Below are 22,604 nucleotides of genomic sequence, written 5' to 3'. Positions count from 1 at the left end.
ACAGGCTCCATATATAATTGGGAGTGAGTGGGAGACGGGTCGAGTTCTGGAGATGCTGTGGATAGATCGTACATAAAGAAAACTTGTTTTTGTGACGCAGAGAATACTCAGCTAGACATACAAGCCGAGTCAAAATCCATGAAGTCTGCATGCCTGAGGGCAAAACTTGTAACAATTATATTACCTTCCTTGTGTCAATGTGTAATTTCATGCAGTTTGCTGAAAAATACGACTTTTCTGAGACAAACACGGTAAACAGAGCTTTTCTACTACAAACCAACCAATTTAGAAAAATATAGAACTGTCTGTGCCTCCAAGCTCACAGTAAGCCTAATATCAAAGAACAGTGCATAGAACATTGATATAAGATACAGTAAGTGTGGAATATTTTTTTAGCATGTTTCTGAACATAGCAATATCAACAGCATAAATGTATGCATTTTAAAAGAGGTGTGAATAAAGTGTTTGTCTTTTGATAAATATCTGCAGCCAGACATGATTCTTTATTATATGTCTGTAAGTAAATAAGTGCATGTTACAATAGCTGACAATCATATATCAGAAAGGCTGGCTTCGTTGTGACAATTCCATAAGCAGATGAGGGAAAATACCCAATTTATGACCGCATCATTAATTCCTGCCTCAGAAAAATTGACCTGGCAAAAGCTGTTCACTAATGCACAACACAAGTGTGGAACATGTGTCACAGGGATGGGACAAATACAGTACAGACAAAAACTAGAGTGAGCAGTTAATAAACAAATAATAAGCTAATAATTACTTCATATAAACTTCTGTTTGCAAGAGGCAGCAGAGCATGTTACATTCATTGTGCTTGCTGTCTAGTTGCAGTGTGAATGAATGCTTTACAGACTAGTTATAGCTGTACTGTATGGCAAGAGAGTCAATTTGATACACTGATTACTCCAGTTAAAATGTATTGGTTGATATGCAGACTGTCAACCTTGAACTGACCTACTGTGAGGGAAAGAGAGAGGTCCTTCATATGACCATGTAGAGTTACTTCCACATTATATTGAGATGCTTGGTGTCTGCCAGATGTGCTTATGTACTGTACACACATTGTTAGGGTAGGCAGGTTTAGACATGCATTTTACAGAAGTCAACACATTTACATACTAACACCCCCCCCACCCACCCACCATCTTGCAGCTTGCAGACAGCAGGAAGTGTTAGACAATCCAATTAAATGATGAAATGTGAGTATGAGTAAAAAGAGCTTAACATAAGCTATTTGACATTGTCCTGATTCCAAGATGTTAATGAGGTTTGGCTTTCTCGCTGAAAGACAATGCAGTGGGGTGCAGCATATTGTCAGCTTGGAGAGGCAAATTAGCCACATCTCATAAGAAGGGGCGAGAGGTCCCAGCCAATATGGAATAAAGAATGTCTGTGTCATGTGAATAGATGCCAAACGTGACATAGAGACTGATAGCCTAGTGTTTAGAGCGTTAGGCCAGTAACTGAACGTTTGCTTGATCGAATCCCCGAGCTGACAAAGTGAAAATCTGTCTTTCTGCCGCTGAACAAAGCAGTTAACCAACTGTTCCCATGCCGTCATTGTCAACAAGAATGTGTTCTTTACTGACTTGCCTGGTTAAATAAATACAAATAATACATGCAGAGATTTTCACAAATTACTCATCCTAACAGATTTCTGCTCTTGTTTTCTTTGGGCTGTACGTTGTCTAGGGCCATCACTGAAACATTCTACTATAACATCAGCACTGTCTTTCTGGAATGCACACATTTGATTAATTAAGTGTAGATATAAAATACAAAGGGGTTGTGCCTCTCCTTTCATATTTTGTTTACTCCCTTGTATATGTTCTCTACGAAACAAAATCGTTTTCAATCTAACGGACAATGTGTTAATTTGTATTGCATGAGTTAGGCCTGCCATTATTCGCACACAATGGTCATTAAACACATGGAGACAAAACAACCATCGATCGTGGAAACATGACCAGTAATTACAACTGACAGTCATCTGAACTCCAGGCTACTACAGCCTAGCCGACTCAAGTTTACCCGTCTGAGGTGGCTATGGTGCTGATAAACACGAGCCTAGGTGGAAAAGCTCAAACATCAATCTCTGTTGAAGTGTGTCACTGACATTCAGAGAAAGGTATATGTTCGTCGTCTCTGTGGCAAACATTGCATGAAGCAGCGACATTGGTTTCTATTTTCCTTTTACAGCAATTTGTTCGGAATTTAATATAGGCTTATAAAATCGGGGAGGTGTTCACACACTACCGCTGGGAGGCGTCTCTATCTTAATTTAGAATAGTTTGACAGCAAGATCTCAACCACGAACCACCTATTACGAATATCATATAAGACGTTAGTTTTCTATGTCATTTTCTTTGTTATGTTAAAATTATATGGGTCGATATAAATCAAGAGCACACTGCCAACGCCTATCACTAAATAATCAGAAACAATATGTTCTGCTGTTCATCACTTAACGTGCCTGAACTGCGCATTATCGTTTGTTGGGATCATCCGTTCTATGTGGTTGTTGTCCCATGATATGGGTTCTGACCAAAGAGTGCAGAGAAGTTCAGGAGCACTATGACCTCAGTTACCTTCTCACGTTCACTAAGAACACGACCGCGCGCGCATGCAGCTCCCTCTGCCCTGTCTTGTTCTATGCTGATAGAGAGGCGCATATCTTTGGATCCCCACCCTCACAAGCCAACCGGCAGTGCACTCATCTAGGATAACTCTACGTTGGAAATTAACGAAGGACGGTTGGATATATGCCTTTTCCTAACCGTGGATTGCGTTGTGACTGCTGATGGTTTTAATTTTGTAGCTTATTGCCGTTTGGATTGCTGCCACCCGTGCGTTTATGTGGTCCATTTGGAGACGTTCCTTTGGGTTGCCTGTATTCGATTGTAAAAAAAAAAAAAAAGGTTTTGTTTCCCGCGCATCTCTCAAATGACTGAGCGCGGCGTGAAGAGGAGACCGCGTTCTCCACCTCCGTTCTATGTTAAAACCTTGGGGTAAAGTTTTCATGGACGGTGCCCTGGATTTTCCACTGCCATCTCTTTGACCGGGGTCTTTGTTTTTCAATCAGAGAACGAGTATTTTACCACGCACACAAGGGGTGCCTTTTGGATTCTATTTCCAAAATGAAGTCCGTTTTTATCCGAGGTATGTATGTATGGGCTACGTTTACATCAGATCCAAGTGTGTTGTTTGTGTGTTTGCTTGCTTGTTTGTCTTTTACATAATGATTTTACATAATGTGATCCATTTGCACAGTATTTGATGGTTATTTGGAGAAAACCATTTTAGACCTGTCAGTGTTTACTACTGTAATAATATAACATGTACCATTTAGCAGATGCTTTAATCCAACGCATTTTAAGGTCATGCATGCATACATTTTACGTATGGGTGGCCCTGGGAATCGAACCCACGACCCTGGCGGTGCCATCCTGAGCCAATTTACTGACGTATATACATCTACTTGATTTACAGTTTTCTTGTTCAATGTGTTTTCAATTAGGTGCCATACTTTAACATGCCAATGTATTTGTTTTTTACATTGATCTTTTAAATAGGCTTATATTATCTTGTAATGTTACATAATAGTTACTTGGAACACATAAAACATGCATAGTTAACATTCTCAGATTTCTCAAAAAAGGGGTTCTGCGCAACGTTTGTTTTCCCTCTCTTTGCCAGAAACTTTAAGAATATTGTCCACCATGAGCAATCACCCTTGTCATGCTAAGCGGTTTTGATGGAGACCACCACAGCTCATGAAATGTATTTATCCACTGCACTGTTCACTGCTCATGTTGTAAGACAAATTGGATCTAGTCACGCAATGGGGAGTTGGGGATTGGGCAGGGCATGTGTATTACCTGATAGCACAACCTGGTCTCAGAGCACTTTGTATTATTATGTATGTTAATCCAAGACACTCCATTTAGTATGATATGTTATGTTTCATATGGTATTTTATGTATTAATTTGTAGATGTCCATCACCCATTTCGTATGATATGCTACAAATTACAATTCTTATTATATTTTAAGAATTTGCAAAACTTTCAATATGTTATGAATTTGCAAAACGTACAATGTTACGAATTTGAGAAATGTTCAATATGTTACGATTTTGCTAAACGTATGATATGTTACAAATTCTAGCTTGGTGCTGAGGTGGCTAACGTTAGCTAGGCTAGGGGTTAGGGTTAAGGTTAGAGTTAAGTTTAGGAGTTAGGTTAAAGAGTTAAGGTTAGGGTAGGAGAAGGTTTAGCTAAAAAGGTTAGGGGAAGGGTTAGCTAAAATGGTTAGGGTTAGGGGAAGGGTTAGCTAAAAGGGTTAGGGGAAGGGTTAGCTAAAAGGGTTAGGGTTAGGGTTAGCTAAAAGGGTTAGGGTTAAGGGAAGGGTTAGCTAAAAGGCTTAAGGCTAGGTGAAGGGTTAGCTAAAAGGGTTAGGGTAGGAGAAGGTTTAGCTAAAAGGTTAGGGGAAGGGTTAGCTAAAAGGGTTAGGGTTAGGGAAGGGTTAGCTAAAATGGTTAGGGTTAGGGAAGGGTTAGCTAAAAGGGTTAGGTTTAGGTGAAGGGTTAGCTAAAAGGGTTAGGGTAGGAGAAGGTTTAGCTAAAAAGGTTAGGGGAAGGGTTAGCTAAAAGGGTTAGTGTTAGGGAAGGGTTAGCTAAAAGGGTTAGGGTTAGGTGAAGGGTTAGCTAAAAGGGTTAGGGTTAGGGAAGGGTTAGCTAAAAGGGTTAGGGTAGGAGAAGGTTTAGCTAAAACGGTTAGGGGAAGGGTTAGCTAAAAGGGTTAGGGTTAGGGGAAGGGTTAGCTAAAAGGGTTAGGGTTAGGTGAAGGGTTAGCTAAAAGGGTTAGGGTTAGGTGAAGGGTTAGCTAAAAAGGTTAGGGTAGGAGAAGGTTTAGCTAAAAAGGTTAGGGGAAGGGTTAGCTAAAAGGGTTAGGGGAAGGGTTAGCTAAAAGGGTTAGGGTTAGGTGAAGGGTTAACTAACATTTTAAGTAGTTGCAATGGAGCTAAAAAGTTAGTTGTCAAGTTGCTAATTAGCTAAAGTTGTCAATGGTGAGATTCAAACTCGCAACCTTTGGGTATGGGAAGGGTTAGCTAACATACTAAGTAGTTGCAAAGTAGCTATAATGCTAAAGTTGTCTGTGATGAGATTTGAACTCTCAACCTTTGGGTTGCCAGACATTTGTTTTATATGTCTACCCATCCACCTCAACCAATCACCCTACTTTCATTTTTGCCTTAATTAACCATCTGTTTTATGTAACCATGCCAAATGAATCATAAACTAATTTGAGTGTCTTGGATTTATGTTTACTATGTTACATTTACTTTATGAGACCAGGTTGTGTTGCTTGTTTTGTATGAGTGATTACATGCCTACTTTTACCTTGTCTGTGCATCTGTGATGCCACTGTACGCCTCAAAAATATGAATTTAATATACATGAAGTATGATTATACATAAAGTATGATTCACCACCATGCCCAGGGAGTGAGGCTGGACCCCTGTCTATCACACCAGGTAGAAGAGTAGAGAAGAACAGCCCTGAATAATTAATAATAATCCTAACCAAATGCCCAGTGTGCTGAAAATACATCAAACGATCCATAGCTCAAAGGAAGCAGAGAGAGAGGGAGAGCAGAGAGAGAGGGAGAGCAGAGAGAGGGAGAGCAGAGAGAGAGGGAGAGCAGAGAGAGAGGGAGTGCAGAGAGAGAGAGAGAGAGAGAGAGAAGGACAGCAGAGAGAGTGGGAGAGAGCAGAGGTTGGAAGTATCTAAGTGTGTGCTAGAAATCTAGGCAGCGAGAAACCAGGGTGCAAAGTGTGCGTGAGTGTGAGAGAGAGACATTTAAAGTTTATTCGCCACATGCACAGAATGAAACATCTATATAATAATACAGAAAATAGCATAGAATTGTAAAAAATGCACAAGAAGTACACTATAATAAGTTGAAGAAACAAGAAATGCTAGTTAATACAGGTCAGTACCAGTACCTTATTCAATATGCAGGGGTACTAGAGTGTTTGAGGTAGGTTTATACATACAAAGTGACTGGTAGTAGAATACATTATACATGTAAACAGGGCTGAAAAGTGACGGGTAGCAGGAATATATCAATATTTATGGTAATATACTTTTGTTTTTATTTAACCTTTATTTAACTAGGCAAGTCAGTTAAGAACAAATTCTTATTTACAATGACGGCCTACCAAAATGCAAAAGGCCTCCTGCGGTGACGGGGGATTAAAAATATATAAATAAATACAATATAGGACAAAACACACAATCACAACAAGAGAGACACCCCAACACTACATAAAGTGAGACATAAGACAACCACATAGCATGGCAACAACCACATAGCATGGCAATGGCATACTAATGGTAATATATACATGTAATATATTTTAGCTAACCCTTCCCATGACCCAAATACAGTAGATACTCATGGTAATTGCAATCAACAATCAATGAACAGCAGCGTAGGTTTGACGAGCTGTGTGCGTGTGGGTTTAAGTGTGTGGCTTCAGTAATGAGTGTGTGAGTGAGGGTGTGTGTATGTGAGTACGTGTGTGTGCGTATGAGTAAGAGTGACAGTGAAGGTATGTATGTCTGAGTTGGTAGAGTCCTGTGGATTGGCATAGAGTTAGCATGGATAGTCTATGGGAGAGGGAGAATAGTCATTTTTAACAGTGACATGGCCAGGGAGTCTGAGCCTTGATGAAACGGTACCACATGTCAGACAGGAGCATGGAGAACTGTCCATGTCTCGGGTGGCTGGAGTCTTGGCAATTTTTCAAGGCTTTCTCGGACACTGCCTGGCATGTACATCCTGGATGGCTGGGAGCTTGCCCCCAGTAATGGGTTGGGCTGTTTGCACCACCCATTGTTGGGCTTTCCTGTCGAGGGCGTTGCAGTTGCCATACCAGACGGTGATACAACCAGTCAGGATGCGTTCGATGGTGCAGCTGTAAATGTTCCTGAGGATCTGAGGGACCATACCAAATAATTTCAGCCTCCTGATGGAGAAGAGGTGCTGTCATGCCTTCGTTACGACTGTTCTGGTGTGAAAGGACCATGTTAAGACCTCAATAATTTGGACACTGAGGAACTTGAAGCCCGCACCCCTGTTTCCTGTAGTCCACGATCAGCTCCTTGGTCTTGCTAACATTGAGGGAGAGGTTGTTTTCCTGGCATTGTCCTGACATTGCCATGTCTCTGACCTCCTCCCTTTAGGATGTCTCATCGCCGTTGGTAGTCAGTCCTAGCACCGTCGTGTCGTCAGCAAACCTTAAGATGGAGTTGAAGTTGTGCATGGCCACACAGTCATGGGTAAACATGGAGTACAGGAGGGGGCTAAGCACTCACCCCTGGGGGGCCCTGTGTTGAGGGTCAGCATGGCAAAGGTATTGTTGCCTACTCTCACCACCTGTGGTCGGCCTGTCAGGAAGTCCATGATCAAGTTGCAGAGGGAGGTGTTCTGTCCCAGGGTCCCGAGTTGGTGACAAGCTTGGAGGGCACTATGGTGTTGAACGCTGAGCTGTAATCAATGAACAGCATTCTCACATAGGTATTCCTCTTGACCAGATTTAAAGCCTTACTCACATCCACCTCAGAGAGCGAGATCACTCAGTCCTCTGGGACGGTGGAGGCCCTCTTGCATGGCTCTGTGTTGTTTTTGTTGAAGTGTGCATGAAATGCATTGAGTTTGTCTGGTAGAGAAGCATTCATCATTGGGCAGATCACGGCTAAGTCTTCCTTTGTAATCCGTAATGGACTGGAGCCCCTGCCACATGTGTCGAGCGTCAGAGCTTGTGTAATAGGATTCCACCTTGTTCCTATATTGTCCTTTTGCCTGTTTGATAGCTCTGCGGAGGTCGTAGCGGGACTTCTTGCACGCGTTCGTCTCCTCAGTTGTAACATTGTGGTTGGCTGTGATGTGTGCGGTAGCTCTGTCCTTTAGCTTAGCGTGTACCGCTTTGCTGCAAGGTCCACTTACTTCTCTAACAACAATGACTGCCACAGTAAGAACTCCCGGACTCTCTTCTCCACTGTCAGCAAACTACTTCAGCCCCATGATGACACCTTCTCTACTCCCTCCACTGAGCTGTGCAACTAATTTAGTTTTTCAAGGACATGCTCACCAAAATAAACTCATTACTGACTGATCAATCTCCCTCAGCTGCCCCTCCCCCTGTCAACCTCCCAACCGTCACACCTGAAACCCGGCTCTCCGAATTTGTCTCCATTGACTCTCCCTACAGTATATCTCAAAACTCATCATGTTAACCAAGACTACAACTTGCTCCCTTGGGTCCTTTCCCCAGTCTTCTCATCAAAGCCTGCCTGCCTTCCTGCCTGCTCTCTGTCCATCACAAACATTGTCAACCTCTCCCTCGACCACGGAACTGTCCCCTTCAACTACAAAACAGCTGCAGTCACCCCCATCATAAAAAAACTGGACACCACCATCCTCAATAACTTCTCCCCCATTTCCAACCTCCCCTTCCTTGCCAAGACTCTGGAACATACTGTTGCCTCCCAATTACAAACCCACCTGCTAATCAACAACCTGCCCGAACCCCTCCAGTTTGGTTCGTGCTGAGTCCCTTACTCTTCATTATCTACATCCTCCCTCTTGGTCAGATCCTCCATCACTTTATCCTTGACTTCCACTGCTATGCCGATGACACCCAGATCTACCTCAGCACCAAATCCCTCCTCAACCCGCCTATGACCCACATTGAATCCTGCCTCTCTGCAATAATAACATGGATGCAACAAAACTTTCTTAAGCTCAAAAGTGATACAACGGAACTCTTCCCAAATTCACCCTCACCGAAGCTGGCAACCTCACCCTCCCATTGACGACACCACTGTTTCTCCCTCCCTTCATGCATGCAATCTTGCCATCATCTTGGACAAATCATAATTTTTCCACCACCGCAATATTGCCAAAGTCAGGTCCTCCCTCTCCCGTCCTGCCGCTGAAATCCTCATACATGCATTCATCTCCTCCCGTCTTGACTACTGCAACTCACTACTCTCCAGCATTAACTCCCCTCCATAAGTGCCAGATGGTTCAAAACTCTGCAGCCCGACTCCTCACCCACACTTGGTCCTGACAGTGAACTGCACTGGCTCCCTGTCTCCCAACGCGTTGACTACAAGATCCTCTTTCTGACCTACAAAGCCCTTCACCATCTTGCCCCGATGTACCTCTCAGACCTTTTTTTCCCCACCAACACACATGCACACTCCGATCCACCACAGCAGGTCATACCCAGGTTGATGCTCCATAGTTTCGGCGACATGGTCTTTTCCAGACTACCTCCTAGGCTCTGGAACTTCCCTCCAGCCAGGCGTTACTCTGACTCCATCACTATCTTTCAGTGCCTCCTAAAGCCCCACCGCTTTGACAAGGCCTGCCCTTAAGGTCCCCCTCCCCAAAGACACTCCTCTCTTCACCATACTGAACTGCACCTAAATCAAACCCTTACCCTACCATTACCCTGAACCGGGTTAGTTTCCTAACCCCAATCACGCCCCTTACCCTATCCCTGGTTTGTATCCATATCCCAATCCCAGCCCTTACCCTAAACCGTGTTCGTATCCAGATCCCAACCCTTCCCTCCCCATACACTGATACTCTTTCCCTTCTTTGAGACTACCTCTCTCTTTTATTTATGTTTTGTTTAGTCTGATGTTTTGTTTTGACTACTGTTTTGCTGTTTTTCATTTTAATTTCTACAATTGTAAAGCGACTTAGGGCCCTTGAAAAGCGCTGTATATTCGGAAAGTATTCAGACCCCTTCCCCTTTTCCAAATTTTGCTAGGTTTACAGCCTTAATCTAAAATGGATTGAAAAACATTTTTTCCTCATCAAGCTATACACAATACCCCATAATGACAAAGCCAAAAAAGGTTATTAGAAAAATAAAAACAGAAATACCTTATTTACATAAATATTCAGACCCTTTGCTATGAGACTCTAAATTGAGCTCAGGTGCATCCTGTTTCCATTGATCATCCAGAGCTGTTTCTGATTGGGGTCCACCTGTGGTAAATTATTTTGATTGGACATGATTTGGAATGGCCACACACCTGTCTGAATAAAGTACCAACAGTTGACAGTACATTTCAAAGCAAAAACGTAGAGATCCGAGGCAGGAATGTGCCGAGGCAGAGATCTGAGGAAGGGTACCAAAAAATGTATGCAGCACTGAAGGTTCCCAAGAACACAGTGGCCTCCATAACTCTTAAATGGAAGAAGTTTGGAACCACCAAGAATCTTCCTAGAGCTGGACGCCCTTCCAAACTGAGCAATCGAGGGAGAAGAGCCTTGATCAGGGAGGTGACCAAGAACCCAATGGTCACTCTGACAGAGCTCCAGAGTTCCTCTGTGGAGATGGGATAACCTTCCAGAAGGACAACCATCTCTGCAGCACTCCACCATTCAGGCCTTCATGGTAGAGTGGCCAGATACTCTTCAGTAAAAGACACATGATAATTCCGCTTGGAGTTTGCCAAAAGACACCTAAAGGGTCTCAGACCATAAGAAACAAGATTCTCTGGTCTGATGAAACCAAGATTGAACTATTTTGCCTGAATGCCAAGTGTCACATCTGGAGGAAACCTGACAGCATCCCTACGGTGAAGTATGGTGGTGGCAGCATCATGCTGTAGGGATGTTTTTCAGCGTCAGGGACTGGGAGACTAGTCAGGATCGAGGGAAAGATGAACGGCGCAAAGTACAGAAAGATCCTTGATGAAAATCTACTCCAGAGCACTCAGGACTTCAGACTGGGGCGAAGGTTCACCTTCCAACAGGACAACGATCCTAAGCACACAGCCAAGACAATGCAGGAGTTGCTTGGGGACAAGTCTCAATGTCCTTGAGTGGCCCAGCCAGGTCCCGGACTTGAACCCGATAGAACATCTCTGGAGCGACCTAAAAATAGCTGTGCAGCAACCCTCCCCATCCAACCTGACAGAGCTTGAGATGATCTGCAGAGAAGAATGGGAAAAACTACCCAAAGACAGGTGTGCCAAGCTTTTAGCATCATACCCAAGAATAATCGAGCCTGTAATCACTGCCAAAGGTGCTTCAACAAAGTACAGAGTAAAGGATCTGAATACTTATGTAAATATGATATTTTCACCTTTTTTTGTTGGTACATTTGCAAAAAAATCTAGAAGTCTGTTTTTAATTTTTCATTATGGGTATTGTGTGTAGATTAATGAGGAATAAAAACAATTTAATCCATTTTAGAATAAGGCTGTAAAGTAACAAAATGTGGAAAAAGTCAAGGGGTATGAATACTGCACTCTCAGTCCCATGTACACTATATACAAGAGTATGTGGACAGCTCTTAAAATTAGTGTACTCTGCTATTTTAGCCACACCCGTTGCTGACAGGTGTATAAAATCAAGTACACACTCACACAATCTCCATAGCCAAACATTGCCACTAGAATGGCCATACAGAAGAGCATAGGATGCCACCTTTCCAAAAAGTCAGTTTGTCAAATTTCTGCCCCGCTAGAGCTGCCCCGGTCAACGGTAAGTGCTGTTATTGTGAAGTGGAAATATCTAGGAGCAAAAACGGCTCAGACAAGAAGTGGTAGGCCACACAAGCTCACAGAACGGGACCGCCGAGTGCTGAAGCGTGTAAAGATCGTCTGTCCTCGTTTGCAACACTCACTACCGAGTTCCACACTGCCTCTGGAAGCAATGTCAGCACAAGAGCTGTTATTTGGGAGCTTCATGAAATGGGTTTCCATGGCCGAGCATCTGCACTCAAGCCAAAGATCACCATGCGCAATGCATGCCAAGCTTCAGCTGGAGTGGTGTAAAGCTCACCGCCATTGGACTCTGGAGCAGTGGAAATGTGTTATCTGGAGTGATGAATCACGTTTCACAGTTTGGCAGTCCAATGAACAAAGCTGGGATTGGCAGATGCCAGGAGAATGCTACCTGCCCCAATGCATAGTACCAATTGTAAAGTTTGGTAGAGGAGAAATAATGGTCTGTGGCTGTTTTTCATGGTTTGTGCTAGGTCCCTTAGTTCCAGTAAAGGGAAATCCTAATGTTACAGCATAAAATTACATTCTAGATGATTCTTTGTTTCCAACTTGGCAACAGTGGCAACAGTTTGGGGAAGGCCTTTTCCTGTTTCAGCAGGACAATGCCCCCTTGCACAAAGAGAGGTCCATACAGAAATGCTTTGTCGAGATCGGTGTGGAAGAACTTGACTGGCCTGCACATGGCTCAATGGAAGTGAGTCCCTGAAGCAATGTTCCAACATCTAGTGGAACGCCTTCCCAGAAGAGTGGAGGCTGTTATGACAGCGAAAGGGGGACCAACTCCATATTACGGCCCATGATTTTGGAATGAGGTGTTCGACAAGCAGTTGTCCACATACTTTTGGTAATGTAGTGTGTTATTATTATTATAATAATTATTGTATGCTTGCTTGTGGGTTGAGTAACAGTGGTCTAGGACTCTTTCGCCTCTAGTGGCAAAGGAGACGTGTTGATAGAATTTGGGCATTATGTGTCTTACATGCTGACCACACCACCTGTGTCTCGTGAAGAGACATCCCCATTCCTCACTGGATTTCCCTGAATCCAACGTCTTGTCCGTTCGGTAAATGGAGAATCTTTCGAGTTGGATAGCCATGGGGGTTCTCTTGTACGAAAGCCATCCTTCAGAAAAACAGAGAATATTGTAGTTATGAGTCTCGTTGGTAGCAAATCCACGATTGGAGGTCATCCATCTTTTTATCAAGTGACTGGCCAATACAATAGAATAGAGAGAAGTGGTAGCCGGTTATACCTTAACCTTATTCTCATCAGGATGCCCACTCTTCTGCCTCTGCATTTCCTATTGGTTAGTCCAAAGATTGGGTCGAAGGTACACATAGAGCCCAGGGAAGATGAGTCGAAGTTGAAGCCGGAATTAAGGTTATTGTTGATCATAAAAAATGATAGCGGACACATTTTGTGCAAAAACAGTAAAGATAAACACCAAAAGGATAACAAAATATTTAAATTGGGTCAGAGCTTGCAAGAGGGCAACCATACAGTACGTCGCCATCTTCAGAGAGAGGGAGAGAGAGAGAGGAAGAGAGAGAATGTAAGAGAGAGAGAGAGAGAGAATGTGTGAGAGAGAGAGAATGTGAGAGAGAATGTGAGAGATTGCTTACAGGGTGTTGGGATTAGAGGCATGTAGAATACTTGAGAGCAGATATTGAAAACCATGTTATGAAGTAAGAGTAAAGATGAGACAAGAGACAGAGGATTGAGGAAGAATGGATATCTGGAGTTATCTAGAGTTTGTTGTGTATAAAAAGTGTCTGAGGCATTTTGCAATATGACAAGCATGACAGGTATAGCTAGTCTTAGTTCCCTATAGTGTGCACAGTTACACTTTGGTCTGTAGGAAGAGAGAGAGTAATTATCTGGTCTCCACTGACAATTGTTATAAATCGTATAAGTAGTCTTGTTCATTCTTATCTATTGGAGGGAAGACCTTGAGAACAGTCTGCACTGTAAATATAGCATTTTTTGCTAGTGAGAACAAAGCATGAATCCTTTTCTACCCAAGAAAATAATCCGAATTCCTTTGTTACGGCTCTGCTGTGTTTGTTCAGCTTTAAAGATCCAGTCAGATGCTCTTACGATTTGTTATGTTGAGTGGAAACATCAGTGTTTTAACACCAGGAATGTAGCCAGCAGCTTAAAGGTAAATCCGTCCCTAAACCTATCACCTCTAAAAGGTTGAGCCGGTGGTCATAACACTCTGCAGAGCATGATATTCCTATAGGAGAAACACCTACAGACACATTCACAGATCCTCCTGCTATAGTGCTCCTGTACGTCAACCACTCTCCCTCTACAGCTCAGCACACATAAATCAGCATCCAAATTGTCTGGGGCAGCCAGCCTCATTTATTGAAATCCATTAGCTACGCCTTTGGCCTTAGCTAAGACGTAATTGAAGAAGGGTTAGATCCATTCCTGTGTGTGAGCATGGTGTGGGTGGGCCCCTTTCATTAGCTCGCTGGAGACTTTATGGTTCAATTAGTTGTGGACATGGAGGGGGCGGGATCTACCATTAAAGGGGGTGGGAAGGTGGATGGTTAGGTGGTGGTTTATTGGTGGAAGGCATGTGCTGCTCATTATTCTGCGTGTTGTAGAGGATGGGAACAATGGCTTGGTTGATTGATAATTGAGCCAGATGGAGGCAGCCATTTTAGAGAGGAAAAGTGTGTGGCAGATGTGCATCTTCAACTAGATCACACAGACCTGCATGGGTAAACCTGCATTTTCCTTTGCTTGGATATTGTAGCGTAAAGCCGCAGATCATTGTCTGTGCTGTAAATGGTTTCCTCATATACTGAACAGTGTGGATCAATGGATATTGAATGACACCGATGGGATTTACTGTGGTTAGAACTCATTTTGGTTCATGGTACTGTTAATACAGGCAGAGCTCTGTGATGCAATGAGGCGTTTTGGGAGAGTAAACTGGTTTATGAGAGTGTTATGATGATTATGACGTGATGATGATGATGATGATGATGATGATGATGATGATGAAGACATAGACGCATGTGCCAGTAAGCCAATAATCAGTGTTTCAATAAATATGTAATGCAGCATTGAGACTAGCTTTCAAACTTGTAAGTGCTATCTACAGTGGCTTGCGAAAATATTCACCCCCTTGGCATTTTTCCTATTTTGTTGCCTTACAACCTGGAATTAAAATAGATTTGAGGGTTTGTATAATTTGATTTACATAACATAAAATATTTTTTATTGTGAAACAAACAAGAAATAAGACAAAAAAAACAGAAAACTTGAGCGTGCATAACTATTCACCCCCCCCCCCAAAGTCAATACTTTGTAGAGCCACCCTTTGCAGCAATTACAGCTGCAAGTCTCATGGGGTATGTCTCTATAAGCTTGGCACATCTAGCCACTGGGATTTTTGCCCATTCTTCAACATTTAAATGTTTCCCTTTAAACCACTCAAGTGTTGTTTTAGCAGTATGCTTAGGGTCATTGTCCTGCTGGAAGTTGAACCTCTGTCTCAGTCTCAAATCTCTTGAAAACAAACAGATTTCCCTCAAGAATTTCCCTGTATTTAGCACCATCCATCGTTCCTTCAATTCTGACCAGTTCCTGAGTCCCTGCCGATGAAAAACATACCCCCAGAATGATGCTGCCACCACCATGCTTCACTGTGGGGATGGTGGCTCGGGGTGATGAGAGGTGTTGGGTTTGCGCCAGACATAGCATTTTCCTTGATGGCCAAAAAACTCAATTTTAGTCTCATCTAACCAGAGTATCTTCTTCCATATGTTTGGGGAGTCTCTCACATGCCCTTTGATGAATACCAAATGTGTTTCCTTATTACAGGTACTCCATTCTCAGCTGTGGAGCTTTGCAGCTCCCTCAGTGTTATCTTTGGTCTCTTTGTTGCCTCTCTGATTACTGCCCTCCTTGCCTGGTGTGTGAGTTTTGGTGGGCGGCCTTCTCTTGGCAGGTTTGTTGTGGTGCCATATTTTTAATTTTTGAATAATGGTGCTCCGTGGGATGTTCAAAGTTTCTGATATTTTTTTATAACCCAACCCAACTTCTCCACGACTTTGTCCCTGACCTGTTTGGAGAACTCTGTGGTCTTCATGGTGCCGCTTGCTTGGTGGTGTTACAGTCTCTGGGGCCTTTCAGAACAGGTGTATATACTGAGATCATGTGACACTTAGATTGCACACAGGTGGAATCTATTAAACTAATTATGTGACTTCTGAAGGTAATTGGTTGCACCAGATCTTATTTAGGGGCTTCATAGCAAAGGGGGTGAATATATACAGTATCCACGCACCACTTTTATGTAAATTATTATTATTTTTTTTTTCATTTCACTTCACCAATTTGGACTATTTTGTTTATGTCCATTACATGAAATCAAAATTTAAAAAATCAATTTAATTTACATACAGGTTGTAATGCAACAATATAGGAAAAACGCCAAAGGGGATGAATACTTTTGCAAGGCACTGTATCCTTACTGATAGCAGAATAAAATAATGCAATACTTTCCCACGTAAGATACATTGTAATGTCAGCTGAGAATATTTTATTTTCTGAGGAAAGGCACAGACTCCCAGGTTGCAACATTACTATCTACATTGTTTTTCTGACAGTGATGGGATTTTGAGAACAGCTTGAAGGTGATGGTTCATACCTCTCCTTGGGCATCATAAATGCATCGCCTGAAACATCCCACTGCAGAGGACTATATGTATCATACATGCCATGTGTTCTTACTCATGCCTGTAAGAACACTCGGTTGCATCAACCAGCATCCATACATTACATTATCCCCCAAAAATATCTCCCACATATTTCCAATGTATTTAACATGAATGACAACTACTCTCAGAATTTTCGCTTAACAATTAACATTACAATGATGGTGTGCTTGATGCAAACAAAGTGCAATTCTTGTTCAATAATTGCAAGCAGTACTGTAGACTACAAGCATTAAGAAAATTAGGATCCTGTCGGCGTGACTGTAGACATTCCATAGAATTGATCGATATAGAGACAATGCAGAGATTCAGCAATATTTCAGTGTTTTTTCCTCAGTCTAGTTCATAACACCCTCAGCAAGTCAAACCTGTAGTTAAAGGGGAAATCTGTGATTGATACATCATTTTTTAAAACTTTTAAATAAATTGTATATAGCCATTAATTATTGAATAATGTAACTTATAAATGCTGCAAGAGCTTAGTTCAGCTGTCAGAATCCAAAATATAGGCTTGTTTTACTCCAATGTTGGTAAACAATGTAAATGTGAACAGACAGTGTATAGCCTCAAAACATGGTTAAAACTAGAATGTTGGTGGTCAGTACTTGAATCCATGGCTCCGTCTATGAAATTGGTTACATTCCTCCGGCCCCACCCCTCGGCTTTTAACCAAAACAGTGGCGGGGTGTTATTGATTGAACTGCAGATTGCCACTTTAAAGCAATCATGAGCATTTTTAAATAAAGCCAATAACTACTGACTAGGTGTGAAAAAAAAAGAAACAATAGAAAAGTTATTATAAAAACAATAAGGAACTGGAGCTTGTACGTTATCGTGATTATTGTCCTGGCTGTGCATGTTGACGGTATTCAGGGATTGGAGCACAACCGACAATCATCATAATCAAAACACACACCCCCTCGAGTGCCTTATTGCTGTATTAACAGATTGCACTAATCCATCACACATTATGGGCGCATTGGCATAGTTTGCCTCCTACTTCCATATGAACAGATGGCGCCCATGCTGTTGGTGGACAATGTGAGTACAAGCAAGGAGACTGGAGCCAGAGCTCTTGTGTGGAGATATAATGTCCAAAGAAAGTGCTCCTAAATCTTTCAAAGGTAAAAAAAAAAAAAATGATGACCATCCCACTGGTCTCATCATTATATGCTGCAGTCCTTTACAACATATGGAGAGAAGGGAGAAGGGAGTGAGAAGCAGATGAGTTAACGAACAGAGCTAAGAACAGTTAACCGTTTTACTGACATGGATCCAGTCAGAGTGCACCAAGCATTGCATACCCACTTACTATGGTAGAAAAGTATCCTTTATTTGATTAACTTAAAAAGAGAATAAAAACAAAGGTTTATAGCGATCAGCTTCACAACATTAAACTTGCACTTTTAAACAAGTGCAATAAAGTGTTGAGTTTCTTTGAATAATAACAAGTGAATACATTAATTCAGCGAGAGAAGTGAGTCTGTGAAAGGCCTGCACACGGACCGTCAGGTTGTGAGATTGTGCTGTATTGAGGCATGAATAAAGATGGCGTAGCCTTTCCTGAACAGCCGCATAGGCACGGGTAGGCCCACCTACCCACCCACCCACTGGGGAGCCAGGCCCACCTACCCACCCACCCACTGGGGAGCCAGGCCCACCTACCCACCCACCCACTGGGGAGCCAGGACATTATTTGTATTTATACCTCAACATGCAAACACCATCAGATAGAATTCATAGCAAGCAGTGCACTGGAACGACATTCACTCTCATGGGATTGGTGGCCAAAAATAACTCATTGTAAGCCCCACCCCCAATAAACCACAAATATGACCAATTGGGGCATATTGTGCTTCTTTGGCTATATGCACCATGCCACTGCCTACTTAATATGTTCATTTAGCAAACAAGACAGCTCATAATCCATTGCCTTTATCACAGTTAACGCACCTACAGTACATTTGAGCTTTAATTAGCTTTAAAATGCAACATTTTCCTCTCTGCCCCATGGCAAAATGTGTGTTTGTTTTTATTTTTTTGGCCTACCCAAATTTCTGCTGGCCCACCTGCCAATGAATCTCTGGCTACGCTACTGCTGGCTATGCTACTGCTCCTGATAATACATTGGTGGCCTAACTGGCTAAACACAATAGAGCAGTAAGGCCACAAATATAGTTCATTCCTACGCCGTGATGATTTGTTAGCACACCAATAAGTTAACCAGAATTTTCATGCAGAGTACTCTATGTTAATGCTAGTATGAAGAAACTACAGAATATCTAGTGGGAAAAGAAAAGGTTAGTAATCTTTTGCTTTTATCTCCATTAATGTAATAACTTCTACTAGACTTCTCCCCTGGAACTGAATCGGGGCTCCCTTTTCCAACCCTATTCATTTCCCAACCCCATGGAGAAGGAGCCCTACCAGAGAGTTCTGACAGTGCATGTCATAAATAATGCCAGAGCTTTTGTTTTTGAATTTAAAATGAATTTCCCCTTAAAGATACTGCACAAACGCACATCGAATGAGAGAGTGGTGGGACATCTCAGGCCTCTCGGGAAGACAGGGAAATTTGGACGACTAGAGAACAGAGGATTCTCAAAAGCGCTCTCTCAAAGGGAAATTCTGAAGAAGAAGAAAGGTAATAGAATATTGATGCCCCTCTCTTCATGCAGCACACACTTTTAGCCTGGCCTTAACAAAAGCTGCAACTTACTATGACGGTTTAGAGGACAGAATGGAAACATCTCGAGATTTCAGCTTGCCTTTATAATAGCATAGTTTCAGTGATATCTTTCCCTTAAATGCTGGCCGCTATACAGGCCAGGGTTGTGTCCCTGTCTATCATACCTGTCTAGGTTAGGCTCAGCAGGCCTAGCAGGGACGACAGCGTATTAGGTCTTTGTGATGTCCTCTCTGTGGTCTGATTGAGGGTTTGAATCAAATCAAATTGTATTTGTCACATGCTTCGTAAACAACAGGTGTGGACTAATAGTGAAATGCTTACTTAAGGGCCCTTCCCAACTATGCAGAGAGAATAAATAGAAAAATAACACAAGGAATAAATACACAATGAGCAACGATAACTTGGCTATATGCAGGTACCAGTACCGAGTCGATGTGCAGGGGTACGAGGTAATCGAGGTAGATACTGTATGTACATATATCTAGGAATAAAGTGACTGGGCAACAGGATAGATCATAAACAGTAGCAGCAGCGTACAGTGGCAAGAAAAAGTATGTGAACCCATTGGAATTACCTGGATTTCTGCATAAATTGGTCATAAAATTTGATCGGATCTTCATCTAAGTCCAACCAGAAATCCAGGTAATTCCAAAGGGTTCACATACTTTTCCTTGCCACTGTACATCATTTTCCCACTGAGCATGAAAAGCCTGGATGCTCAAGAGTCCTGCTAAAGTGTGTACATGTGTAAACCAACCAGCATTGGATTTTCTAACCTTCATCTTCCTCAGTAAAACATTTTCCATAGATGAAATACAGCAAGCTGCAGTGAATCACTGTTACTTACTGGCCTCTCCGATATCACTCTGCTCTGTAAGATAATTTTTGTGGAATTGTGATTAGGTCAGACATTATGAGATTTCCTACAAAGCACTCTACTGTATGTTAGCAGGCCCTATGGTAAACGTGATATCATGATAGTGATATCGCTGCTCACTTCTCAGTCAGGAACACTGAGATTGGATGGGGAAAAATTTGAGTTTCCAATAACTTTTAAAGTTCATTAATTACCTGGTAATCCAATAGACTGTGTTGATTGGGAGGAGCCCAGTATGGAGCACATGGATATGGTCAAGATATATCTGACTGGCAACAAGATCAATTTCACTTTTACAGTGGAACTGCGGTCTGTTTTTCACTAGTCTGCCTGGCTGCATTCTGCTCCTCTATTTATCCATACTGCCTATAGGACTCAAACCCCATCTTCAGCTAATCCTTTCTCATGGAAGGACAATTCACCCAAACACAACCAATCTGCTTTGCATGTGGATTAATGCCACACAAAGGAATACATTTCTAAAGAATTTCAAGTCATTGTTTGTTTACTCCTTCGTCCTTTTGGGTTCAGTTTAAAAATAGGCATTCATCTCCTAAATTCTTCTTTTTTTGCAGTTGCCCTTCAGTGTCTTTTAGAAAGGTGCAAAAGCTACAAAGGGTTGATAAGAGTTTGGACAGGCATTATCACCTGTAAATGTCAGATGATAGTTTGTAGGATTCATCTGTGTCGTGAGGATTTATTTTCTGGCTTTCCTTTTAGATAGTGATGGACTTTTTGTGTTTTGCTGACTGAGAATTATTTTTGCTGACTAACTGATCTTAATCTGACATCAGCTGTCATTAATGACTGTTTATGTCATGGTTATAACTGTGTTATGTAGGCCATCCTTTGTTGGACAACAATTCTGTCATCAGTACTCTGCTAGCTTTTTAAGCCTGGTAGTTTCAAGTGGCTTTTTTTACTACGAACTCTGTATCTCTTCACAAACACTCTTATTTCTCTCTCCATTTTAGTGGGATGACCCATTTGCTCTGCCGAGTGGAGCACAATGGCATTACTAAGTGAGTTTGAACCGCCAGGCAGGTCTGCCAGTGTTGTTTCAGGTCCCGCTCACAAATCACTTGAGGAACAAAGACACCAGGTCACCCACAAATGACCTGAATCAAACATTATGATAGTGTAGCTTATTAAAGCAGATAGTGTTATTAATCCAATTTGCCCTTATCCACAGTCAGAAGCTTCTCTGGGGATTTTATTATCCAAAAGTATTACCTGCTCACTTTGATGGTTTCCCATACTATGGTTTAGAACTTCAGCCTCTGTATTTCAGTCTTTGCGAGAGACAGATCAACTGTATTTGAAGAGTTTCATTCCAAAATGATATATATCAGGAGGGGGTAGGGCAGATGATCGATGCTAGGTCAATGTGGGTGGGAATGAGAGAGCGAGCGTGAGAGATGCAAGGTAGAGACGACTTACAGAGGTAAGAAACAGAGGGTGTGAAAGACAAAGAGGGATGGAGAGAAGCAGGGAGAAATGGAGAGTGTGATGCTTATTAAGTTGATTCATTGATACAATTTAAATTCAAGCTGCCAAAATACATAAAGGATTGTGTACAGACAGACAGCTTATTCATATCTGAAAATAATACTGTTTGATCAGTATAACTGTACGATCCAACACCGGCATTCATATTTGTGTGTGCATATGTGACAAAACACACAAGATATTTGAGATATTCAAATAGGCTAAGCCATATAATGCACTGTATGGAGGATCTATGGCAGATATGCAGGGTTTTTTATGAGGGCCATTAGGATGCAACATCACACAGCCCTTTTCTTTTCCCTGGCTGTCTTTGGCATGTGCTCTCTCCATGGTCTGCTTGCTGTGGCACTTAAATACGTCAGGTTGGATATCCACTGTCATTTGACAGCCTGGTCACTGTGCTAGCCAGTCACACCAGCAGGGAGGCTTGTGCTAACACTAGAGGGCATGCTAATGCTTTTCGCATCATTCGCCCACTCAAGGACCACCACACAGTCATGAACCAAAGCAGTAGCGACACAAAGTGTGACTCCCATACAAATCTAACTCTATTAGTAATGACAACATGTTGCTGAAGGCCCAGCGCAGTCAAAAATATGATTTCCTGCGTATACCTAAAATTCAGAACACCTTCCTAATATTGAGTTGACTGCACTGTGCAAGGCACTTTTGTCTTGCCCATTCACCCTGTGAATGGCACACATACACAATCCATGTGTCAATTGTCTCAAGGCTTAAAAATCCTTCTTTAACCTGTCTCCTCACCTTCATCTACCCCGATTGAAGTGGATTTAACAAGTGACATCAATAAGGGATCATAGCTTTCACCTGGATTCACCTGGTCAGTCTATGTCATGGAAATGTTTTCCATACTCTGGGTCCTGTGTGGCTTAGTTGGTAGAGCATGTGGCTTGCAATGCCATGGTTGTGGGTTTGATTCCCATGGGGGACCAGTATGAAGGAAATGTATGAACTCACTACTGTAAGTTGCTCTGGATAAGAGTGTCTGCTAATTAGCTAAAATGTATTTCCACACTATGAGGTTGGAATAATACTATGAAATTATGGTAATGCCCTTTTACTTTAAGAGCTGTTTGTTTGCCTGAAATTTCAGCCTGTTGTAGTGGGATGGAGTTTTGGCCTGCCTGGTGACATCAATGACCAATAAGAAAGA

At 42.3% G+C, this 22,604-nt stretch overlaps 1 protein-coding gene across 1 annotated transcript in view; it reads left to right on the top strand.

Moving 5' to 3' along the window:
* The first annotated feature begins 2,337 nt into the window (after nt 1-2,337).
* LOC112219472 (reticulon-4 receptor) overlaps nt 2,338-22,604 on the top strand; it is a 35,199-nt gene continuing 14,932 nt past the window's right edge. Inside the window, exon 1 of the mRNA XM_024380740.2 lies at nt 2,338-3,180. Coding sequence (XP_024236508.1) covers nt 3,159-3,180 — 22 coding nt within the window. The 5' untranslated portion in view covers nt 2,338-3,158. The remainder of the gene's footprint in view (nt 3,181-22,604) is intronic.

This window comes from Oncorhynchus tshawytscha, linkage group LG20 (genome assembly GCF_018296145.1).
Source record: "Oncorhynchus tshawytscha isolate Ot180627B linkage group LG20, Otsh_v2.0, whole genome shotgun sequence".
Lineage (NCBI taxonomy): Eukaryota > Metazoa > Chordata > Actinopteri > Salmoniformes > Salmonidae > Oncorhynchus > Oncorhynchus tshawytscha.
This window is presented reverse-complemented; position numbering and strand designations above follow the sequence as displayed.